Here is a 22,614-nt window from a genome sequence, read left to right on the forward strand (position 1 = left end):
ATTTGTGGATGCAGCTATGGACACTGTTCATTAACAGCAGTTTGTCAAAGTATTCTCACGCCCATGTGGTGATCTCATCACAGAAGCATGCCACTTTTTAATGCGATACTGTTTGAGGGATTGAAGGTGACAGGTATTCAGCAGTGTTTGTTTTCCTTTATGCATAGAGATTTGTCCGGATTCCCTGAAGTGGCGAGCCTCGTCCCATTTACACTCATGAAAGACAAGAAAGTCTTCCTTGGATGCTTCCTTTATATCCAAGCAAAATTGCATCACCTGTTTTTTTTAACTTTCAATTAAATTGTCTTAAATTGCCTCCATGTCCCAACTTGCAGACATCAATTTTAAAAAAATGGACATATTTTTACAAAAACAATGAAGTTGATGAGGTAAAACATTACATATCTTTTACTGTTTTTGTTCAAATACAGGTCAAAGTAGACTTACAAATTGCTGTTTTACAAATTGCTTACAAATTGCAAGTCCCAGCTTGTTTGGAATTGATATTGTAAATAAATTTGCTGTTTACTGCATACTACACATTTCAAGTGGGAACAATGTATAGCTAGCTAATGTAGCTTATTTCACTGTTCCATCTATCAAATTTTCCTAAAATATCCACGGATGTTTTATGTTGTCCACAACATAATTTGTATCGTATGATAAACACAACAGGGCTGTTTCACTAAGCTCTTATGGTGTTGGTTAGGAAGGCCGTCCGGAGAGATCAGACTCCTTGACCAGGTCCAGAACGACTGCCATTGACTCTGCAGAGACTACTCTACCACGCTCCCACTTCTTCCGGACTGCAGAACCTTACAGACGCAAGGTCCTTCTTTACATCTTCCCATTCCTCTCTCTCAGTCTTGATCATAGTCTTATGATTTAAGTTGAACACTAAAATGTGTTGTTGAATTACCTGTATTATTTTTTTATATTTCATATTTTCTCACATTTGGTTACATTGGTAATTTACACAGTATCTATAGTCAGTCACTCATGTTTGGTGGCTGCTTGACTATATAGAAAATATAGTTTTTCAATTTGTATAGACAACAGTATGTCATACAGTGTCAGAAACCACATAAGAAAGTAAATTTGAGATTATTTATGAACATGGATGTAATGATTTAGGCATGCATTTTGCACAGTTAACTGGTAAGGTACATGCTTCCCTTGCTTGCTAGCTAAATTTGTCAGCAGAAAATTAAAGTAACAAACTTCAGACACCATACATGTCTTGGCTGATTGACAACATTTGGGAAATTTGTGTGAACTTGATTTTTCACTGCTTTTAAAAGCTCCTTAGTATCGATGTGTTGATTATCTAAGTTACTCAGTTTGCCTGTGACCTGTATGTAATTTAAAGGTGCTGCATTAATGAATTGTCTTATTTATTTTTCTTGCCTTTATCATCCAGGAGAGACCGTCTGTGCCTCATGACCCAGAGCTAGAGGCCACAGCAGAACTGGGCGATTCCTCTCTGTTCATATACAGCGTCAACGACTTGTTTGTCTGGGCGGTGCTGAAGCGCCGCCAGCAGATGGCTCTTTTCTTGTGGCATCACGGCGAGCAGGCCATGGCCAGGGCTGTAGTGGCCTGCAGGCTCTACCGTGCCATGGCCATTGAAGCCAAGGAGAGCGATATGGGTGACAGCACCGCTGAGGAACTGAAGAAATATTCACTGTCAGTCTGCTTTTCCTTTTTTCCTACTGAAATTACAAATAGCTCTAAAAATGACACATTTTTGGTTGTGATTTATGATCATCTTATCACAAAACGCAAAGATTGTATACGTACTTAAGATTAGCTTCTGATGACCCATCCATGAAGTTGATGTTTGTGCCACAACACTGCACAGTGGACCAGGACATCATTAATTCTGTGTCAGCCAAATCTTCCTGTAGGCTCTTTGCAGTGAAGTGGGGTTTTGCTTTGCATTCTTGACCGGCCTACAGGCTATTATTTGGAGATTTTTCTTGATCATTCAAATCTGGTCCTAACTTCATCATTTTCTGTAACTTCCATTTCAGTCAGTGAAAACTGTAAGCTGAAAGTGTTTTATAGGCTTCTCTTGCTTTGTAAGATTGAGTTAATTTTAGTTTCAAATCCTTAGTTAGCCACTTAGATGAGCTGTTGAGTGTATATACTAAACCTTGAGAGCTTTGAAGCGTCACATAATATATTAACATCTGGAAATTGTCTACACCTGACTTGGATTAAGACCTAAAAAGTCAAATATACCATGAAACCTTAAGAACTAGCACTCATGGATGGGCTGAAAAGGTGTCCAAACTTATGTTTGTCTGCCACATTTTAAATGATATAACTGTATATCATGTATAGCAGTGATCACCAACCCTCCTTCTATAGATCCACTTTCCTGCAAAGTTTAATTTTAACCTGGATATAACATGCTGTACGCTGTACGCTTCTGATTACAGTCGGACCTAGACTCCGCAAGAAGGCGGATTACCAGAGTTGGTGACCACTGATATATAGATTGAAGCTTCTTGCTCTCGCTCTTAATCATAGAGCTTGTGGATTCTTGTTACAGAGAGGGCTCTCTGGGGAAACTGGAGCTTTCCACTTTGCTGTTGCTTTTGTTAGTTTGCTGCTTGTTGACTTAGATAGGTTTCCATAGGTTCCCCACAACCACTGTCTAGCAAATTTAGACCTATAATAATTTTGTCATTTACGTTTTAAGAAGTTTTGTGAATCGTCAAGAACTGATTCTAGATTGGGTTGACTATTCTTTATTTGTTAAACCTGCACATCTTCTGTTTTTTGTTCTTCTAAGAGAGTTTGGTCAGCTAGCCGTGGATCTTCTGGACAAAGCCTTCAAGGAGAACGAGCGTATGGCCATGAAGCTGCTGACTTCAGAGATGACAGACTGGAGTGACTTCACGTGTCTCCAGATGGCAGTGGCCTCAGGTCTTAGGCCCTTCTTGGCCCATTCCTGTACCCAGATGCTCCTCAGCGACCTGTGGATGGGCCGCCTTAACATGAGGAAGAACACCTGGCTTAAGGTATGTTGAACATACATGTGTTGTGTTTCCTATGCTGTGTCGAGAAGTCAAGAAGTCTGATTGAATATGTTTTTCATGATCTTAAGGACATCCTGATCTAAATGTGTATGCCTAAAGTGATAAAAAATACAATTTCAATTCTGCACTGGAGCTTTGAAGCTAATGTACAAATAATATATGTAAAAATGATCAATTATACCTCCTTGTCCAATATTTTTGCTTCTCGTTGTAGTTCAAGGTAATTTCAAAAATTTAATGTGTAATTTACTGCACCTATGAAAAAAAATTAAAGGTTGTACCTTTAACCGGTTGTTGTTCTTCTCTCGTAGACTGCTCAGATCATTGTGAGCATCCTGCTACCTGCAACCATCCAGTTTTTGGAGTTTAAGAGCCAGGCTGAGATGTCCCATGTGCCTCAGACACAGGAGGCCCTGCAGTTCGGGAGGGACACGGAGAGCCCAGGGGCTGCAGAAAGTGGAAGTGCAGCACAAGCAGTAAGAGAACTTCTCATCGGTTGTTCAGTATCAGCTGTTTCCAGAACTTTCTATCTTTGTTGTTCACCTCAGAAAGTCACAACTTTTTCATACAAGCCTTCTTTTCCATGATTACCTTTGTGTCATTTTGTGTCATTATGTTGTGAATTTTCACAAACTATGAAGGCTAAAAGGTTGACAGCTGCACTCAGTTTTTAAAAAATCTGAGAGTCCAGGTTTAAACTCTATGGAGAATATTTGGCCTCACATTAAACACAAACCAGCTTGGCAATGTTTTTCAGCTGTTTGAGGCCATCAATGCTGAGTGAAATAAAATAGAATCGTAATGTAAAAGGCTCCAAGTTTACCCCCAAGACTTCAACATTTAAGGAAATCAAAGGGAAAACCTCTCCCATACTAACTTACTTTAACTATTTGTTTAATTCTTGCTGATTTACTGACTAATGATTTGTTGTTAAGACCATTGAAATATGGGCTTGAATCATTTTTTGCTCAGGAGGTTGCAAATGGAGATATGAAATAACTAAAGAACTGGGATATGGAGCTTCAAGGCCTTGTCTAACTTCTTATAAATTTCCGTCTCTACCCTGTGTTTCCTGCAGTGACATTTCGCGCCCCACCACTAACCCATTTCCTGAGAGTCCTATGTCTTAGTTCTATCACTGTTTGTCAAGGAAGTGGACGGTCAGTTTGCTCAAAGCAGAACTCCAGCTCAAGTTCTTAGGGTTCACTTCACTGCTACAGTCGTTTATACAATATCCACCTGTTGAAGATGTGATTTAATCTTGCAAACTAATTGTTAAAGAGTTGAGCTTCTGGTGATTCTTCTACAGAGTTTTATTGCAGCTCTAATAAGATCCACCTGATTCTCCCATTTAGATGTTCCCTCAAAGCTTGTGTTCTTCAGTTTTATGTTGGTTGTACAACAAATTCTGGCCTGCATTAGCTCACCGGACAAAAAATTAGTCACCTGTGACCGAAATATACCTAATAGTGTGTAATACCTCCATGAGTATGAATAACAGTATACAGAATAACTGTACCTGCATTGACTTCTAGAAGCAATTCTTGCCTGGAAGTGAAGCGATTTTTATTCACAAGCTGTGAAACACGCTGGTGGTCCCTGTCTGTCAGTTTTGTCTTTCAGCCACAATTCTGATGAGAATTTCCTGTAGGCTGGGATTTCCGCCGCTGCTGGTAGACCCGTATGATCGTACGCTTTGACACACCTGCAAATTCAGCTACTTCCTTCATACTGTGGCCTTTGGCATGCCCAAATGCAATCACTCCTTTTTGCCAATCATTAACATCTGCTTTACGACCCATTTTCCACACATCGAACAAGATATTCACTGCACGTTACCACCTTTTCTCAATCTATAAATCCCATCGCACACCCCACAGGTATTTATAGCCTGATCCTTCTTGTGCATCGTCATCTGCAGGCGCCTGAAGTTACTACCACCTTAAACACAGGTAACAAAATTTTTGTCTGGGGTTAAAACATTTTAGGATAGGTAGCCCATGAAAGGAACTGTAAATGCAACGATGGCTGAAGCTCTTGGCAAGCGACCATTGTCACCACCACCGCCCACTCCCAGCAGGAAACTACATTTGGCAGCAAAGAAAAGGAGTGACATAAATAGAAGCAAAACAAGAGTAAACATTGGCGTTGCTGTCCACCACTGGAGACAGCTCTCGGTGAGCAAAGGGATGAAGTTTGATGCATATTTTGTAGACTAATGAAGAGGGGGAGGAGTGAACAGGGAAGAGGAGGGTCTGTGCATTTACTTGTGTCTTACAATAGGGGACACCACAACTCTCTGGTGATATGTTGCCACCTATTTGTTTGGAGTGTGAAGTAAGACATTTGACAGGTTGTGTCTTCCTACATATTACTCCTTTAATGTGAGAGCAAATATTCTGCACAGGGGTTAAATCTGGACCTGGCCAAAACTATCAGCAAAAACCATTTGTATTTTGGGCTTGACCTGTCTTTTGCACAGGGGTTTACATTCGGCCCATAGTGTAGGTGTTCCGTTTTTATAGAAGAAATCATTTAATGTATGATATGCAGTAAGTCTGCTTCTTTCTGAAGGATCAGGGCAATGCAGAGACAGGGAAGACTGGCACAAGCCGCAGGTCAAACCTTACTGCACGGTGGCTACCGTGGGCCAGGAAGGTCTACGACTTCTACAATGCACCTGTTGTCAAATTCTGGTTCCACACTGTGAGTCTCCTAACTGCTCATAATGTCATCCACTCAACTGAGCTCAGAGAAGCTTTATTAGCATGTTATTTCCTCAAGCTGTGTCATTCTTGTAAGAATCTGCCAGATTAAGGAGGATTATGTCTTTCTAACAATATATTCAGTTTCTCTCTTTCAGGGAATTTTATTAAACTCTTCTTTGAGCCTAACAAAGCTTTTGTCTCGGTGTACTTGTATCTTTGTATGTTTGTGTCTCTCTGAAATGGCATGTGCATGTTTTGCCTGGTGTGCGTAGATGACCTACCTGCCGTTTCTCATGCTCTACACCTACACAGTCTTGGTGAGGATGGAGAGGTACCCCAGTTTTCCAGAGTGGTTCATCATTGCATACATCTCGTCTACAGCTGCAGAGAAAGTTCGAGAGGTGAGCCTGAAAACACTATGATCTGGACTCTATGTTTTTTCACTAGACTTGCTGGATACATTATCAGTCATCAGCCAGTGCTTATATCCTTTACTATAAGAGGGCTTAGAAATCAACAGCATGTCTCGCTGCATTATGGGATTGTTTAGCCAAAATGACAGGGTTTGTTCTCCGTTTAAATTGAGGGCTTAAAGAGGATGCTGTTTTATTGTAATTTTTTGAGGCATGTTATGCTTAAAAGTGAATCGGAGAAGAAACGATGTATCTTAACATGCTAAACAATGATTTAATGATAGCTTTAGACTTCTTGACAGTGTGTTACACCATGCAAACTCCCAAATAAAGAGCGGAGTAATGATCTGTATATGCTAACATCCTGTCCTATTTCATCCTCAGACTTTTTGCTAGCTGTTGTGTCACTTCAGTACCTATTCTTTTGAGTGCTTTAGAAATTTTAGGTTACATGTAAATGGATATTCCACTCACACATAGGAGATTTAACTCAGTTTACCTACTGATATATTTCACTCAGCCACTGGCATGTTTCACTCAGTTACTGGCATATTTACCTCAGTTAGTAGCATATTTCACTCACCATTTCACTCACCACCAGACTTATTACATACTAAGGCTTATTATTCAGTAACTACATGGACCACAATGCAAACTGGCCGAGTTATCCTTAGGTTATAGAAGCGATAGTAAAACTTTGGACCCACATGCGGGTCCTGGCCATTTATGGGGTTAACTCAGCCACTGGCATATTTACCTCAAATATAGTATAAATATAGTATAAATAGCCTAGTACCATCATAACTTACTTCACCTGTTACCTTTTAGGGAATTAATGGGGGATTAGTAACACTGAAAGGGGATTAATGACACTGACGTGGTGGTAGCGTGTTAGTGTGTGTTGCGCTGGTATGAGTGGATCAGACGCAGCAGTGCTGCTGGAGTTTTTAAACACTGTGTCCACTCAGATAGACTACCTTGTTGGTCTACCTTGTAGATGTAAAGTCAGAGATAATACGCTGCCCACAGGAAGCTGTTGGCTGGATATTTTTGGTTCTCAGTCCAGCAGTGGCACAGAGGTGTTTATATACTCCAGCAGCACTGCTGTGTCTGATCCACTCAGACCAGCACAACACACACAAACGCACCACCACCACGTCAATGTCACTGCAGTGCTGAGAATGATCCTTTACCCAAATAATACCTGCTCTGTTGTGGTCCTGACCATTGAATAACAGGGTAAAGGAGGGCTAACGAAGTATGCAGAGAAATGGATCGACTACAGTCTGTAATTGTAGAACTACAGAAATGTTCCTATAGGGTAAGTGGAGCTGATAAAATGGACAGAGTGTAGAAGCAAGGTGGTTTTAATGAAATGGCTAGCTGGTGTAGGTTATCTCTAGGCTCTCAGGCTTGCAATCTCTGCTACATCCCTTTATCACAGTGCTGTACTTTTGCCACAGTAACTGTTTAATTTTTTACAATATAGCAACTGTGCATAAACATTTCCATTTAAACTGTTTGCTGCAGAGGTTGTGTTTACTTCTTTTCACTGTAATTTGGTCGATGTGCACACAACTGTACGCCCAGACATCTGCACAGCTGAGTGGGAGAGCGTTAATACAATATAGAGTCTCCCTTTATTGGCCTCACCAGTTAAAACATAAACTCTCTCTTTGTAGATTCACTTTATCTTTGTTTTGCTGGAATCAAAGGTCTTCAGTTCTGTGTTATCTTCTCACTTTAAAAGGGCTTTTGTACAGTTTATCTTGCTGTTTTCCTCTTACCTATTCTCTCTCTGAAGTACATCTGTGCAGGCACGTTGCTAATCATTGACAGAATGCAATAGCTTTTAACACTTCCAGTAAGACAAATGAACATAAGCTGTTTGAGCAACAGAGTGTATTACAGGCTGTTCTGGAATGTCAACCCTTGCAAGTCTAGAGTTACTGTTGCCATTTGCTATACTGTTAAAATGTAATTACATAATAATATAATTGATTACATCATTAGGTATGAAATAAATTACATTAACATTCATCTTATCCACAGGTTCAATGTCAAATAGTAACGAAAACATAGTGGAAGTGTAGGGGATCTTTGAAACATGAGACTTTAAGGCAAGACTCTTCTATAGCCATATGCAACCGTTTAAACACTTCCAGTCTAATGACATATTTGGTCGATTTTCTCAGTGAAAATGCAATCAACAAATGAGTTTTACATAGTGCAAAAGAAATGAAACATGCAGTATAAAATTTTCACAGACTACAACTTTATTTAATTTTTTTCCGCTATGTTAAATTAAGCAAATAAACAGTAATTGTGTGTAAAATGTGCAGAAGTGTGTTCTCTGTAGAGAATGTGTGATGTGACAAAACCAAAGGCATCTACAATTTAGCACGTGACTGTACACAAGCACATTTAAAAATGTCGAATCTGCACTTTCAACAGAATTTCTGTTTGTTTAAATATTATGTTACCTCCTGCCAGAAAATAAAAGCTTAAAAAAGCAGTTAGCTTTAATTCCATTTCAATTATTGTTCAGAACTTATCTGACTTTGAAATCTTATCTGAAATGATCAAAGATTTTAATGTGCTTTGTGGCATGTCAAAGTGAAATTCTCTCTCTCATTCTCTCTCTCTTCAGGTGTTGCTGTCTGAGCCGAGAAGGTTCCAAAAAAAGCTGAAAGTGTGGTTCAGTGAATATTGGAACGTCCATGACTTTGTCGCCATTCTCCTGTTCTTCACTGGTTTGGCCCTCCGCTGGCAGACGGGTGTGGTCCACACAGCTGGACGCATCATCTACTGCCTGGACATCATCTTCTGGTTTGTCCGTGTTCTGGACCTGCTAGCCATTAACCAAAAAGCTGGACCCTACTTGACCATGATCACCAAGATGGTATGATATGATTCTTGATTTTATTTTTTTAACCTGTCAGATACCTAGGTTTTGTAAATCATTAGTCATGTCCAGGGGTCTCTGTTGTTTATTTCATGGTGCCCCTGGTCACATGTCCCATTTTCGCCACTAAAAATGCAGAGCCTGTGGCCCAAGTGGCCACTTGCCTTTAAGATATTAATCAGACAAATAAGATTTTCATCGCATGTTGTTAACTGTAACCACCACGACAGTTAACAAAGCAGTGCAGTGACCTTTACTCCTAGAAAGAGCTTAGATCAGATGACCAGCTGGGGGGACCACAATGGCAATGCTCTTATTAACATATATCTACAGTATTTCCTTTTTCAAAGTAATACCTGACTAGTTTTAAGTAGTGACGCATACTTGTGAATTGTAAATATTATGTATATACAATAAACATGTTTCTAAAGTTCTGGCTACAAATTCCTAATCTTAGCCGCAAGATTTGTTGGCTCGGTGGTTCATCTTTCTACCCTTGCATATTAGTTATAGACTGTTTGTGTTACAGATGAGCAACATGTTCTACATTGTGACCATAATGGGCATTGTGCTGGTGAGTTTTGGCACCCCTAGGGGTTCCATCCTGAAGCCCTACGAGGATCCCTCCTGGGGCCTGCTGAAGGATGTGCTCTTCCAGCCCTACTTCATGATGTTTGGAGAAGTTTATGCTGGAGAGATCAACCGTGGGTAACAGAAATAAAGGCAGTAATGGGGAAAAATAAATGCTGAGAAAGAGAGAGTGTTTTCTTCCTTTTAACTTGAAATTACTCTTATCATATAACATTAAACGGTGGAGTGCATGTGTAGTTTAGAATTAGCATGTGGTACAAATAGCATTAGAATTAGCATTAGTTTAGAATTAGCCTTCTACAAGCCTTAATTCCAAAGCAGTATGTAAAATGCTGATAAAAACAGGACACAGCGATTAGTTAAATTCTGCCTGAACTGTATTAAAAACAAAACAGCACAAAATATGGTGATTCTATGTTCTAGCATATTAACTTAATGGCTGTGCCTGCAACACGTTGTGAAAAAAGTTGGGATAAAAGCATATTTAGAACTCTGGTACATCCTCCTTCCTTTTAACAACACTTAATAATCAATTAGGGACTGAAGGCACCCACACTCTGATCACACAGCCATGCTGTTGTAACATGTTCAGTGCATGGTTTGTTGTCTTGTTGAAATAAGCATGGACATCCCTGAAAAGACAGCATCTAAATTTGTATATCTTTCAGCATTAATGATGCCTACACAGATGTGTAAGTTGTCCACTAACCCACCCACAACTTTTCTTCTTTGGGCCAGAGAACACAACGTCCATTATTGCTATAAACAGTCAGAAAGGCTGACTTGTCAGACCACAATACACATTTCCACTGTGCATCAGTCCATTTCAGATGAGCTTGTGCCCAGAGAAGTCGGCGGCGTTTTGCACATATGACTTTCACTATGCATAATACAGGCTTAACTTGCATTTATGGAACAGTTTTTGCTGTAGTGAACTCCATCACAGAAGCATGCCAGTTGAGGGATTGAAGGTTACTGGCATTCAGTTTTAGTTTTTGGACTTGCCCTTTACACAGACATCTTTCTGAATTCCCTGAATCTTTTGATGATATGCACCATAGAGGGTGCAATACCTAAAATCTTTGCAAACACTTGTGAAGCATTATTGTGAAACTGTTTAATTATTTGTTGACACATTTTTAGGCAATGTGGCAAGCCTTAACCAATCCATGCTCTTAAAGGACTAAGACTTTCTGTGGATGCTTCTTTTTTACCCAAACATGATTACATCATCTTTTTGACAACATTCCTAGTCTTAAATTGCCCATCTTCCACCTTTTTTTGGAACAAGCTGCAGGCATCAAATTAAGGATGTATATATTTACCAAAAACAATGAATTCGAAAAATGAAGACATTAAATATCTTGTTTTTTTAACTAATTTTTGTTTAAATACAGATTAACAAATCACTGTTTTTTTTTATTTATTTGCATTTCACATACTTTAACAACTTCCTTGGGATTTAGGTTTGTAGGTCTTCCAATTTAAGTGTGTCTTCTTGTGTTTTTGAACAGCCTGTGAAGAAAACCCAGACTGTCCTCCAGGTTCTTTCCTCAATCCGTTGCTGCAGGCGGTCTACCTGTTCATGCAGTACATCATCATGGTCAACCTCCTTATTGCCTTCTACAAGTACGCACTAGTTACATATCTTACCACATATGTCAAAGTCCAGGCCTTGAAGGCCACAGCACTGTGAATGTTAATGTTTTCTCTGATCTTTATCACACCTGATCCAGATCACCGGGGGCTTGATAATTAGCCACAGAGCTGAACCAGGTGTGTTGCAGATGGGAAGACACTAAACTATGAAGTGATGTGGCCCTCTATGACTTCCCAGTCCTCAGCTTGGGCAATAGTTGCTGTCAGTACAACAAAAAACAAGCTGTATCTGACAGTTTTGGTTCTGATTTAGGCCTCTTTCATACATGTTTCTAAGATCTGATATCCGATATGCAAAACGTGATCTCTATCTGATCTCTACGTCAGTCCATCTTTTTGAAAATGCCATCAAAACACCTGTTACTATGGTTACGCACCACATCTTTCATTTTGAAGGACATGCAAGAACAGTGCTTTTCAATGTGAGCAACAAAAAATCGGTTCTGATTTGTGACTCTTTTATATGTTTTCATGCGTAAACTTGCATATAGGAAGAAAAGGATTTGGGCCACTTTTAACTGCAGTGAGAACATAGCCACAGTGGTATCTCATCTACAATAGTACACTGCCTCTGTTCTCAACATTTTCTGGCAGGGCTGCAACAACCGATTGATTTGATAGTCGAATAATCTATCAATTATTGAAGCGAATAATTGATTATTCGGATTATGAGTCACTAAATTACCCAGTTACTCCTGTGTAGCTATGAGCTTTTAAATTTAGCTTGAGGTTGTTTTATGCATGTAACAATGAAGACAATAAAGATGAATAACTTTTTCAAAAATTCACTATTTTAATGAACTTTCCTGCTAATACAAAAGATAAATAAAACTCCAATATCTGTTCCCTGTTGCCCTCTATGTTCGCATAGATGTACCTCTTGCAACTGTTTACGAGTGGTGGCAAACGTTTGTTTGCAAATGTTCTCTATGTTCGCCAAATTTGAACGCACCGGTGGCCTTGACGTTTGCACAACGATGCAGTGTTTAAAACTGTAAACATTATTTGGAAAGTGAACAGAGTCGCTGTGAATAATAGTTACTTGCTTCTCTGTTCCAACTCCATGAACGATTCCAGAGAACAGCATATTGAATTAGATGTTACACCTCATACGGCTTTTACCATTAATATTAGCTAACCAGCTCGCGAGCACAACTATCTTACCAAGATGAATCTTCTTCATTCAGTAAGCCGACATGTTTCCTCTTCAGACGCTCCAACATGGAGGATGTGCTTCCATGCCAGCTAAGGCTTTACAAACAGCACAACTGACAACCTTTTTTCTGAGTTTAGCGTGAAATGCTCCCACACTCTTGAGGATTTTGTTACTGAGGCTGCCATCAAGCTTTTGTTAACTCTCCAGTAAGCAGTAATATCAAAACATTCCTAGTGAGTGCGAGAAACATGCATAATGACATCGCCAACTAATCGACTATTGAATTAGTTGCCAACTAATTTGGTTGTCGATTTTAGTCGACTTAGTCGAATAATTCTTGCACTCCTATTTTCTGGATTACAAGTGAAACTTGCATGTATTTTTGTACCTGCCATTTTCATTGTGAACTGCTCTCACGCAGTAGTCACCAACCCTGGTCCTGCAGACCTTCCTGCAAAGTCAAATGCTAATTATCTTCTTCAGAAGTCCTTGATTGGCTGGATCAGATGCACTAGTGTTAGGTAACGGTGTTTCATTTCAGGTCAGGTTAAAAAGTAGACCTCCATCCAGAAGAAAGGCTGGTGTCCACTGCTGTAACATTCCATTTTCAAAGCCAAAATATATTATTTGGCCTTTTTTGAGAAACAGAAATATGCAGCTTTGCATAAGTATTCAAATAAGAAAAAGTCACATAAAAAGGACACACCCACACTGACCTACCCATGTTCCGCCCACAATTGCGTTCTGACCCATGTACTGTTGCTAGTCAAGCTTTATAGAATAGATCGTTCACAAAAATTGAGAAATTCTAGCACCTTTTTTTCTCAAAATACACAATTTAACAATATGTTGGTTTATTTATTTATTTATTTTATACATGTGAAAAGTTTACACTGTGTAGTTTTAGGTGCTCAGTAGAAAAAACAAACAAAAAATGAACAGCATTTATGGGTAATCGGTTTGTTTGCTCTTCACCCACAGCAACGTTTACATCCACATGAAGAATATATCCCATCAGCTGTGGAAGTACAACCGCCACCGTTACATCATGACCTATCAGAAGAAGCCATGGCTGCCTCCCCCTCTGATCCTCTTCAGTCACATGACCTTGTGTGTCAGCACAGTGTGGCATTGGCGCAAAGGGGTGTCTGGACAGGAGAGCGACTTGGGCCTTAGTGAGTGTCTTTAGTGGTTTTGGTGCGTGTGGTTTTTGTTGTTCTTGCATCACTAACATTAAAAGAATATTTACATTTTACGTGCTAACAAGTCAGTTAGAAGCGAATGCCAGTGATTTTTTCCAACTGTTAAGAAAATAAGTTGATCTTACAGGGTTCAACATTAACTTTTTCCCCAGCTTGCTCAGTCAAGCAAGCAGACCGAAAGTTTACTGTCCCCAAAATTGTTATTTCAAGTATAAATAAGCACATGGAATGGGATAGGATGGCAAAAGTATGTGTCCTCTGTGTTCTCAATTAAATCTGTTGTTGTTTACATTGGTCGTAATCACGTGTCCAGCGTTCCTGACGCACGAGCAAACTTTTTTTTGTTCATACCCACACCGGTGCAGTTTCTATGCTCATTGTCCTTTTTATCAGCTCCACTTACTATATAGGTGCACTTTGTAGTTCTACAATTACAGACTGTAGTCCATCTGTTTCTCTGCATACTTTGTTAGCCCCGTTTCACCCTGTTCTTCAGAGGTCAGGACCCCCATGGACCCTCACAGAGCAGGTACTATTTGTGTGGTGGATCATTCTCTGCACTGCAGTAACACTGACGTGGTGGTGGTGTGTTAGTGTGTGTTGTGCTGATACGTGTGGATCAGACACAGCAGTGCTGCTGGAGTTTTTAAACACTGTGTCCACTCACTGTCCACTCTATTAGACACTCCTACCTTGTCAGTCCACCTTGTAGATGTAAAGTCAGAGACGATAGCTCATCTGCTGCTGCACAGTTTGTGTTGGTCATCCTCTAGTCCCTCATCAGTGGTCACAGGACGCTGCCCACAGGACGCTGTTGTCTGGATGTTTTTGGTTGGTGGACTATTCTCAGTCCAGCAGTGACACTGAGGTGTTTAAAAACTCCAGCAGCACTGCTGTGTCTGATCCACTCGTACCAGCACAACACACACTAACACACCACCACCACGTCAGTGTTACCGCAGTGCTGAGAATGACCCACCACCCAAATAGTACGGTTCATGGCAGTGCCACTTTTTGAAATTATTGGAGGTCACAGGATGGTTATTTTAAAAAACAGTACATAGCTGAGTTGGGAAAAAGCTGTCATATATTAATTATTATGTCCCCATTATTTCCCACATTGTACAAATTTAATTAAAGCCAAAAGAGTTTGTAGAATGTTGTTTCCTTTAGTTATAGTCAGCAATGATGTTATCAAAGAAGCACTGACCTGCTCTGCCTGTAGTTTAAAAAATGGAAATGTTGTTTACTAGACTATGATTATTTATTGAGTTATGCAACAGCAGTTATTATAGTTATTAATATACCTTCTTATGTTTAACTATCATTACAGTTTCAAGTGCTGTGTTAAGGCTTTAGTCTGCAAGTTGTCCCCCCAACTTGCCAAATCAAATTTGCACCCCTGCATACACGCAATATGGCAAAGGGATTTTTTACAGCAAAAAGGTAATTGTTATAAATTGGAATTTTCAATTGGCAGTTCCTAATGGCGTTTTTGAATGGCGTAGTTAACCAGTCCTAATGAGTCAATGAAAGCCTACAAGTTAATAAAGTTCTGAGGCTGGAAAGGTGTCCAAACTCCTGCACATGCCACAAGTATTATTTTATTTTAATTCTATTTTTAAAGATTATCGAATATAAAGTACGTGTGCAGAAAAAAATGTATTATTTTAAGTAGTTAAAAGAAGGGGTCACACTTTATTTGTGTGCACCTTTATATATGATCTACAGATACTTATATTACTAACAAACTCAGCTGATTATCAACAACATTAAGGTTGGGCTTGGGTTTAGAAGTAGGTATAGGTTTTGCCTTGAGGTTAGGGTTAGGTTTAGGATTAGGGATAGATTTAATAGAATCTTTCACTAGCAACTTCAGGTTCCGTTACATTTAATAGATATTTATTTGAATGTTACTTAAAGACAGACTGAGCATCTACAGTGTACCATCAAAAAAGTTACTGAAAAAGGTTTTGTTTACTTTCGTTTCACTTTAAAAATGCACAGAACATCTAATTTGGCCAGTGCTGCTTTTGCATACAACTGTGGAGAATAAGTAATAAAGCGGGGCATGACTGCTCCATCAGTTCAGCTCTTAATGTGAATTTAATTCCGTAGCCTTCAGCAGCCCGAGCTTGTTAAAATAAAGTGGCAATTTGGTTAATCTTTACTTCACTTCAGCATTATTCACTGTCTCGCTGCAATACGTTACAGTTTAACGCATGTGGGCCATGATCGTGATGAGTAATACAGAAGGCTAATTATTCTAAACAGCTGTCCTCTTGTAAACATTGGTGTAAAGCCAGTGTAAGGAAATGAGTAACGCCATGCAACCACCTTTTGAACAGAAAAGAAAATAAGAAACACAGGCGATTGTTGTTGTACATGAACTGATCAGCATTTTATGCACCACATAGCAAAGAGATTTCAATCTGACAAGCCAGATATGCTTTCAATTACCAAATAAAAATGTATGTGGTTAAAATCTTATCTATTCAAGTCTTGACCTAGTGTAAATGGGGTCTTATTAACAAGACATTGTGTGTTGCTAGTCTGGTTCTGTCCAGCAACAATGGTATGTAGCATTCATGTAATCCCAAGTTGTTTACTGAGTCATTCCCAATAGTTCAATATTTCACCCCATAAAATATGCAAAGATCAGTCAGAAAGTGTGAGATACCCAGTGTTATTTTTAATCTGACTTTGTCTTTAGGCTTTACTTATATATGGATGTTTGTACTAAAAGGGTTCAAAGTTAGAGCTGAAAACACATTTCAGACTTTTAACTGTCTTGGGCTTTAGACTAAAATCCTTTTGCTTTGAGTGCCCCTATACCTTACCCTATATTTTATGTTTATTTTATTAAAATAAATGATTGAACATTCCATTTTGTCCCTACCAATACAACAAAAACACCACTGCAGCTTTACCAAATATTTTTGAAGTGACTCTTTCAATAGTCACAGTTTTAGCTAATTTGGTGCATTACTCCAAAATGCTAGCTAATACTAGCTAGACTAGTAAACACAGCTTTGAACAGTTGTACACACATAAAATCATGTTTTTGTTTAAAACACTAAAAGCTTACTTAACTGGAGAAAATATATGTTTCAGTTGAGACAATTCTTAAGGTTACACACTGATTTTCAGACTTTAGGACACATTTACTTCAAAACAGTGGGATCTAACTGCTCACCATGTGGCCATGAGAGACAAGGATGTAGTCTCACTCCCTGCTCTAAAATGCAGGGGCATGGCTAAAATAAGACTCCGCCCATGAAATGAAACTCTTATCTAATAATTAAACTCATTATAAATCTGAATCTTGCAACTTCACTTTAAAATAACATAAAAGATCTTGAAAAAACAACATTGAAAAAATGCAACAAAATATCTAAGTACTATTTTCACAAACGTAAATTTAGGGATCAGGGTTTGGAACAGACACCTCCCATTACAAAGTACCCTGTAAATGATGATTTTATACATATTTAGTGTATTACTATCTCTATTAATGCCTTGATTTTAAATAGATCATAAAATAATCCTTGTAAATATATACAGTCTGAGTACTTTATTGGTGTTTTTTAATGTGAGGCTGCAGTCTAAACATTCTAATTTGGTAGGATGGTCCATATACTCGAGCATGTTTAAAATGTCAATACTTTTTGTAGTTTCACTCAAGTATATTGTTCTAGGTGCCAATGACGACCAAGAGAGAGAAGGAAATCATTGGTCCAACTCAGTCACTTACCTCGCTCTGCAGCGTGGCCACCAGAGTCAAACGCTAGGCATAGTTCAGTAGCCCAGCTGTAGAATAGCAGGAGCACTCTTGGTGGCACTTGGGGGCCATTGTCCTTGGCTCCTGTCAGTGTTTGTGGGCATGGAGCTGTACTCGTGCCACTATCTGTGGCTCTTGGCAGCATTTGTGGGCATGGAGCCAATCTCTCGTTGTTGTCCTGAGCTCCTTCACTGCATGTTGGTGTGGAGCTGCACTCTCTCCATTCTCCTCAGCTCCTCTTGGAGCTTGTGGCCAGGAGCTGCACTGTCGCCACTGTCCTTTGCTCCTGTCAGCACCTGTGGGCATAGAGCTGATCTCTTACTGCTGTCCTCAGAACCCTGTTGACACTTGTGGGTTTGATGCTGCACAATTGCCACTCTCCAGAGCTCTTGGCAGCACTTGAGGGGCATAGAGTGGAATCTTTTACTGTTGTCCTCGAGCTCCTGTCGGCACTTGTGGGCATAGAGCTGATCTCTTACTGTTGTCCTCGAGCTCCTGTCAGCACTTGTGGGCATAGAGCTGATCTCTTACTGTTGTCCTCAAGCTCCTGTCAGCACTTGTGGGCATAGAGCTGATCTCTTACTGTTGTCCTTGAGCTCCTGTCGGTGCTTGTGGATGTGATGCTGCGATATCACCACTCTCCGGAGCTCTTGGCAGCACTTGTGGGCATAGAGCTGATCTCTTACTGTTGTCCTCGGGCACCTGTTGGCATTAGTGGGCATAGAGCTGATTTCTTACTTTTGTCCTCGAGCTCCTGCTCTTTCCACTGTCCTCGATCTCCTGTCAGTGCTTGTGGGTGTAATGCTGTGCTATTGCCACTCTCTGGAGCTCTTAGCAGCTCTTGTGGCTGTGGTATCAATCAATCTATGTTGTCCTTGGCCTCTGTCGGTGCTTGTGGACATGGCGCTACGATATCATCACTTTCTGCAACTCCAGGCAGCACTTGTGGATGTGCCATTGATCACTCACCATTGATCTCTCACCATCAGCACTTATGGGCGTGGCACTTGTTTTTTCCGCTCTCTGAGGCACTGGGTGGGTCGGCCGCTAGCCTCTCATTACTCCTTTCAGCACTGGTTGGTGCATGGCACGTATATTTTGTCCCCACAGTTCTGCTTTTAATTGAGTAAGGTTTTGATACAGTACCTAAACTTTCATGCAAGTTTCTCTGTACCTTTTACACCCCTGATCTAGGGTAAGGGGCAAATATTGTAAATAAGATTATTCACCAAACTATTCTCTCTCTCTCTCTCTCTCTCTCTCTCTGCAAGAGTTGTTCTTGGCTCCTGATGATAGGAAGAAACTGCATGAGTTTGAGGAGAAGTGTGTGGCTGGCTATTTCCGCAATAAACATGAAAGCCAAAACTGCAGCCAGATCAACCGGATTCGTTCCACTGCTGACAAGTAAGTTTCTTCATCAGTACCATCCTTAACTTTCTCACTCTAGGGCTGCATATGTCTTGTCATGACGTCATCTGCCTAAAACACTTAGACTCATGGATCTGTTCACAGGATTACACATCTCTGACACTTTTCGATGACCCTTTAGAAATAGGGATGCACAACGCATAGATATAATAACGCAGTTATGATTATCAGTATCATATTGAAGTTATTGCCGATAATTGCTACTGATAATTTACCGTCCTATTTTTAGCTTGTGTGAGCACTGTAACATGTGTGGTACCACTCATGGTGGGAATTTATCTTTTTCTAGACCCCACAGCACTCTCTGCTGGCTGCTCTGAGTTCTTCTGTGAAGGCCACCAGTTGCCATTATGGAAAAAAACTAAACTGGCTTTAAGTTAATTAGATATTTAGGTGTTTTTTATCGGAATATTTCAGGTTTTGGTTTATAATAGTGTTTTTGTAGACCATATATACACAACATTTATATACCCTTTTTTGATTAATACTGCAAAAAGCATTCAAGACTGTTCAGATTTAACAAAGCCTATTTCAGATACGTTGAGAGATGAGTGACAGGGTTTCTGTTAACCTAGTTAACAACACTGCAAAATAGTATCTTGTCAAGGGAAATGATCTTAATTCTAGTCAATATATCTAATGTTTGTTATTTTGAGATGGTTTTGCACAATTATAACATTATTTAGCTTTATTCTAGACATTTTTTTTACCTGTTTTAAGGAATTTTATTAAGTAAATTATTTTACTATACTGGCGGATAATTTGGCTTGTTTCAAGCACATTTCTTAAAACAAGAAAAATGATCTTTTTAATCTTAAATTAAGCTTACAACAATCTCATCTGGAGAAATATGGGATATATCGACTAGAGTTAAGATAAAAGGCTTATCTCAAAACTATCATAAGAAGTATCTGGCATCGGGCAGGGTATTCATAACCATTTCATGTAATAACATTCTGTGAGGGAACTTTTAGAGGCATTAAGCGCTGCAGACATCTGGTTCCTATCACCACCACTGTGAACACTTCTAAGTTTCTCTCAGATGGAGCATTTCATGTCAGACCTCTCTGAATGGCTGGGGTTACAACTCAGCAATTGAATAATGCAGTTTTTAAAAGTTGTTAGAATTCTAAAGTCCAAATGTGGACTGTCCAGTAGGAATATCCCTTCCTTCTTCTCCTGTTGTACAGGTCTGGTGTTTGTCAAGTTATCTGGTTAACTGATAAATCTGCTTTTGTGAAATACCACCCAGGAGTGTTGGTGGAAGGAAAAAAGTAAATAGTGAACAACAAAAAATGAAGAATTGATCAGCAAGACTGAAATTTGCACCGATTTATCCTTTGTGTGTGTCTGTTTAGGGCAGAGGAGATGATGGGCACATTGTCAGAGGTGGCAGAGAAGGTCCAGTTCATACAGGAGAGCCTCCAGATGCTGGACGGTCACCTGGGTCAGCTGCAGGACATGTCTGCACAAGCTGTGGACACCCTCAACCTCCTCTCAGCAACTGACAACAGGCAACAAGAGGCTGTCCTGCTTGGCCACAGCCAGCCCATCGCCAGCTCTTACCAACAACTGTCTCACAGCTGGAGCCTCCGGGTCGGTGGGAACGTGACCCCCAGCCATGCTCCCTTGTCTCCGAAGCTCTATCAGAGCACTCCACCCTCACTGCTATGTGGACTGGGTCCAGGCAAGAAGCGTCCTTCTTTTGAATTTCCACCAGGGGGCAGCGGAGGGCTAAGTGACAGCAGGCCCAAGTGGGTATTGGGAAACTTAGAGTTTGAAGACAGGTGGAGAATCAATGGTGGCTCGGGTGCAGCTTCACCTGCAGGTTACCGCCTCTCACACAGCTCTATGCCTCACCTCTGGGGGGCACCGTGGAGGGACAGGACACCCTGTGAGTCGTCTGGACCGTCCTGTCCTAGCTCTCCCACTGTGCTCTGGGCTCGCGAGTCCTACCGCCTGCCCGGCCAGGACGAGTCCATGGAGGAGGAGGAAGAAGAGGAGGAGGAGGAGTTAAACCATGACGAGGCACATAGCATCTCCCGGACCTCCAGCCACGTCTTGCTCTTGTCTGTCCCTCAGAGCGAGAGGGGCCAGCAGCTGGGGATTGTGAACCCTGCGTTCTCGGGCGACAGTGAATTAGCCAGGCCCAGGCGAAGCCGCTTCGGCAAAAAGTGGCCGTTTGGTGCTGTAGAGAGAGAACTGCAGCACACCCGCTCTCTCTCCGCTAGCATTGAGACCATGGCCATGCCAGCAGCAGGGGTACCAGGGCACAGCACCATGAGGGAAGACACACCGCCCCCTACAGGGAAAGAGGAGAAAGGTACAGGGTGCTACTCTGACTGTTTAGCCAATTACCCAAAATATACTGTACTGTGCAAAAGTCAGAGACCATCCAATTTCCAACCATTAAGCACACGGTATGAATTTTTCAGTGTCGGAAAAAGAGTTGAAGCTTACATTTACCAGAAGCCTCAACAACTAAGTATAGAATTTTATCTATCAGGATTTCATTTGTCCACTTCCATCCTTCCAGTCTTCAAACCAACAGCTTCCAGCTTTGTCCCTTCAGATTTATTTCTCTTGAGCATCTAAAATGGCTAAAAAGGTATTTCTGAGGTTAGATATGAGTGAATCCACTTGTATAAGGAAGGGGAAAGTCAAAGGAAAGTAATTAAAAAAAGATGAATTTCCAAAACTGAAGTTCAGAAAGTGATTAAAAGATACAGAGAAATTGTGACTCCTAACAACCACCTGCAAGACCTGATAGACCACCAAAACTGCCCCCATCAGATAGACAGTGCTTACTTTGAGAGAGAGGAAAAAAATCATGCTCCGCTCTTGCTTCAGATCTGAAAACATCCACTGTTGTTTCTGTCCATCCTTCCCATCAAAGCTCTGGGTCTGAAAGGATACATATCTGTCAAGAAGCTGCTATTGAGAAAATGAAATCGATCAAACTTCTACATTTGTAACTGTGAAAAGCAGAACATGCAAACAACTTGTAAGACTGAACTTTTAAGGTTTGGAAAAATATCCCTGCAGATTTCTTTGGAAACTGAAAGCAAGAGTCCTGAAAAGAATGGAAGCTGTAATAAAGGTAAAGGCTGGACGAACTAAATACTGAAAAAGATAATATTATGTTTAGTTGTTGGGACTTCTTTGTAATTTTCTGTTCAATTTATGTTTCCTGACATGGAAAAATGAACAACTTGTACTTATTGGCTGTATGATCGGTAATTTAACAAATGAAAAAGTGATCATTGACTTTTGCACAATATTGTAGTCCACACACAATGGAAGCTTATGAAGTAATGGAAGCAGTATGCAAACTGCTTGCCTAAATCACATATTTGCCTCAAACTGTGTTAACTCACATAGCCTTGATTATGTGGTTTCTGACAGTGTATGACAGCGTAGTATTAAAATATGGACAAAACTACACACAACATTCAGGCTGCTACTACTGTTTTAAGACATTCTTTTCTTTTCTATCAATAAGTATATGGAATAAATGCTCTAATGTCTTAACTGAAGTAGTAAACATTGGATACCAGACATGTCTTGTCATGACTGATCGAATAAATTTGACGTAAAAGGAACATTGTGTAAATTCAATTTTTTTCATGATTTATTCTTTTAAAAGTACACTTTATCCAGCACAATGCTTGTCTCAGTTTTCTTGTTCTGACTACCATGTGCTGGAATTTTATTTTATTTTTTT

The 22,614-nt window shown here is 40.1% G+C and overlaps 1 protein-coding gene across 5 annotated transcripts in view; it reads left to right on the plus strand.

Annotated features, from left to right (window-relative positions):
• Positions 1–22,614, plus strand: part of trpm6 (transient receptor potential cation channel, subfamily M, member 6) — a 60,232-nt gene that overhangs the window by 25,188 nt on the left and 12,430 nt on the right. For 2 of the 5 annotated variants that reach the window (XM_036598806.1, XM_036598805.1), the window contains exons 15-26: positions 710–829; positions 1,421–1,686; positions 2,801–3,029; positions 3,359–3,523; positions 5,622–5,753; positions 6,028–6,156; positions 8,819–9,070; positions 9,603–9,777; positions 11,179–11,293; positions 13,461–13,654; positions 18,734–18,866; positions 20,249–21,213. In XM_036598806.1, the coding sequence (XP_036454699.1) occupies positions 710–829; positions 1,421–1,686; positions 2,801–3,029; positions 3,359–3,523; positions 5,622–5,753; positions 6,028–6,156; positions 8,819–9,070; positions 9,603–9,777; positions 11,179–11,293; positions 13,461–13,654; positions 18,734–18,866; positions 20,249–21,213 (2,875 nt within the window). Of the gene's footprint in view, positions 1–709; positions 830–1,420; positions 1,687–2,800; positions 3,030–3,358; positions 3,524–5,621; positions 5,754–6,027; positions 6,157–8,818; positions 9,071–9,602; positions 9,778–11,178; positions 11,294–13,460; positions 13,655–18,733; positions 18,867–20,248; positions 21,214–22,614 lie in introns of those variants that run through there. The other 3 variants (XM_036598807.1, XM_036598808.1, XR_005008864.1) reach the window with 3 other exon arrangements.

Source organism: Colossoma macropomum, unplaced genomic scaffold (assembly GCF_904425465.1).
Source record: "Colossoma macropomum unplaced genomic scaffold, Colossoma_macropomum, whole genome shotgun sequence".
Classification (NCBI taxonomy): domain Eukaryota; kingdom Metazoa; phylum Chordata; class Actinopteri; order Characiformes; family Serrasalmidae; genus Colossoma; species Colossoma macropomum.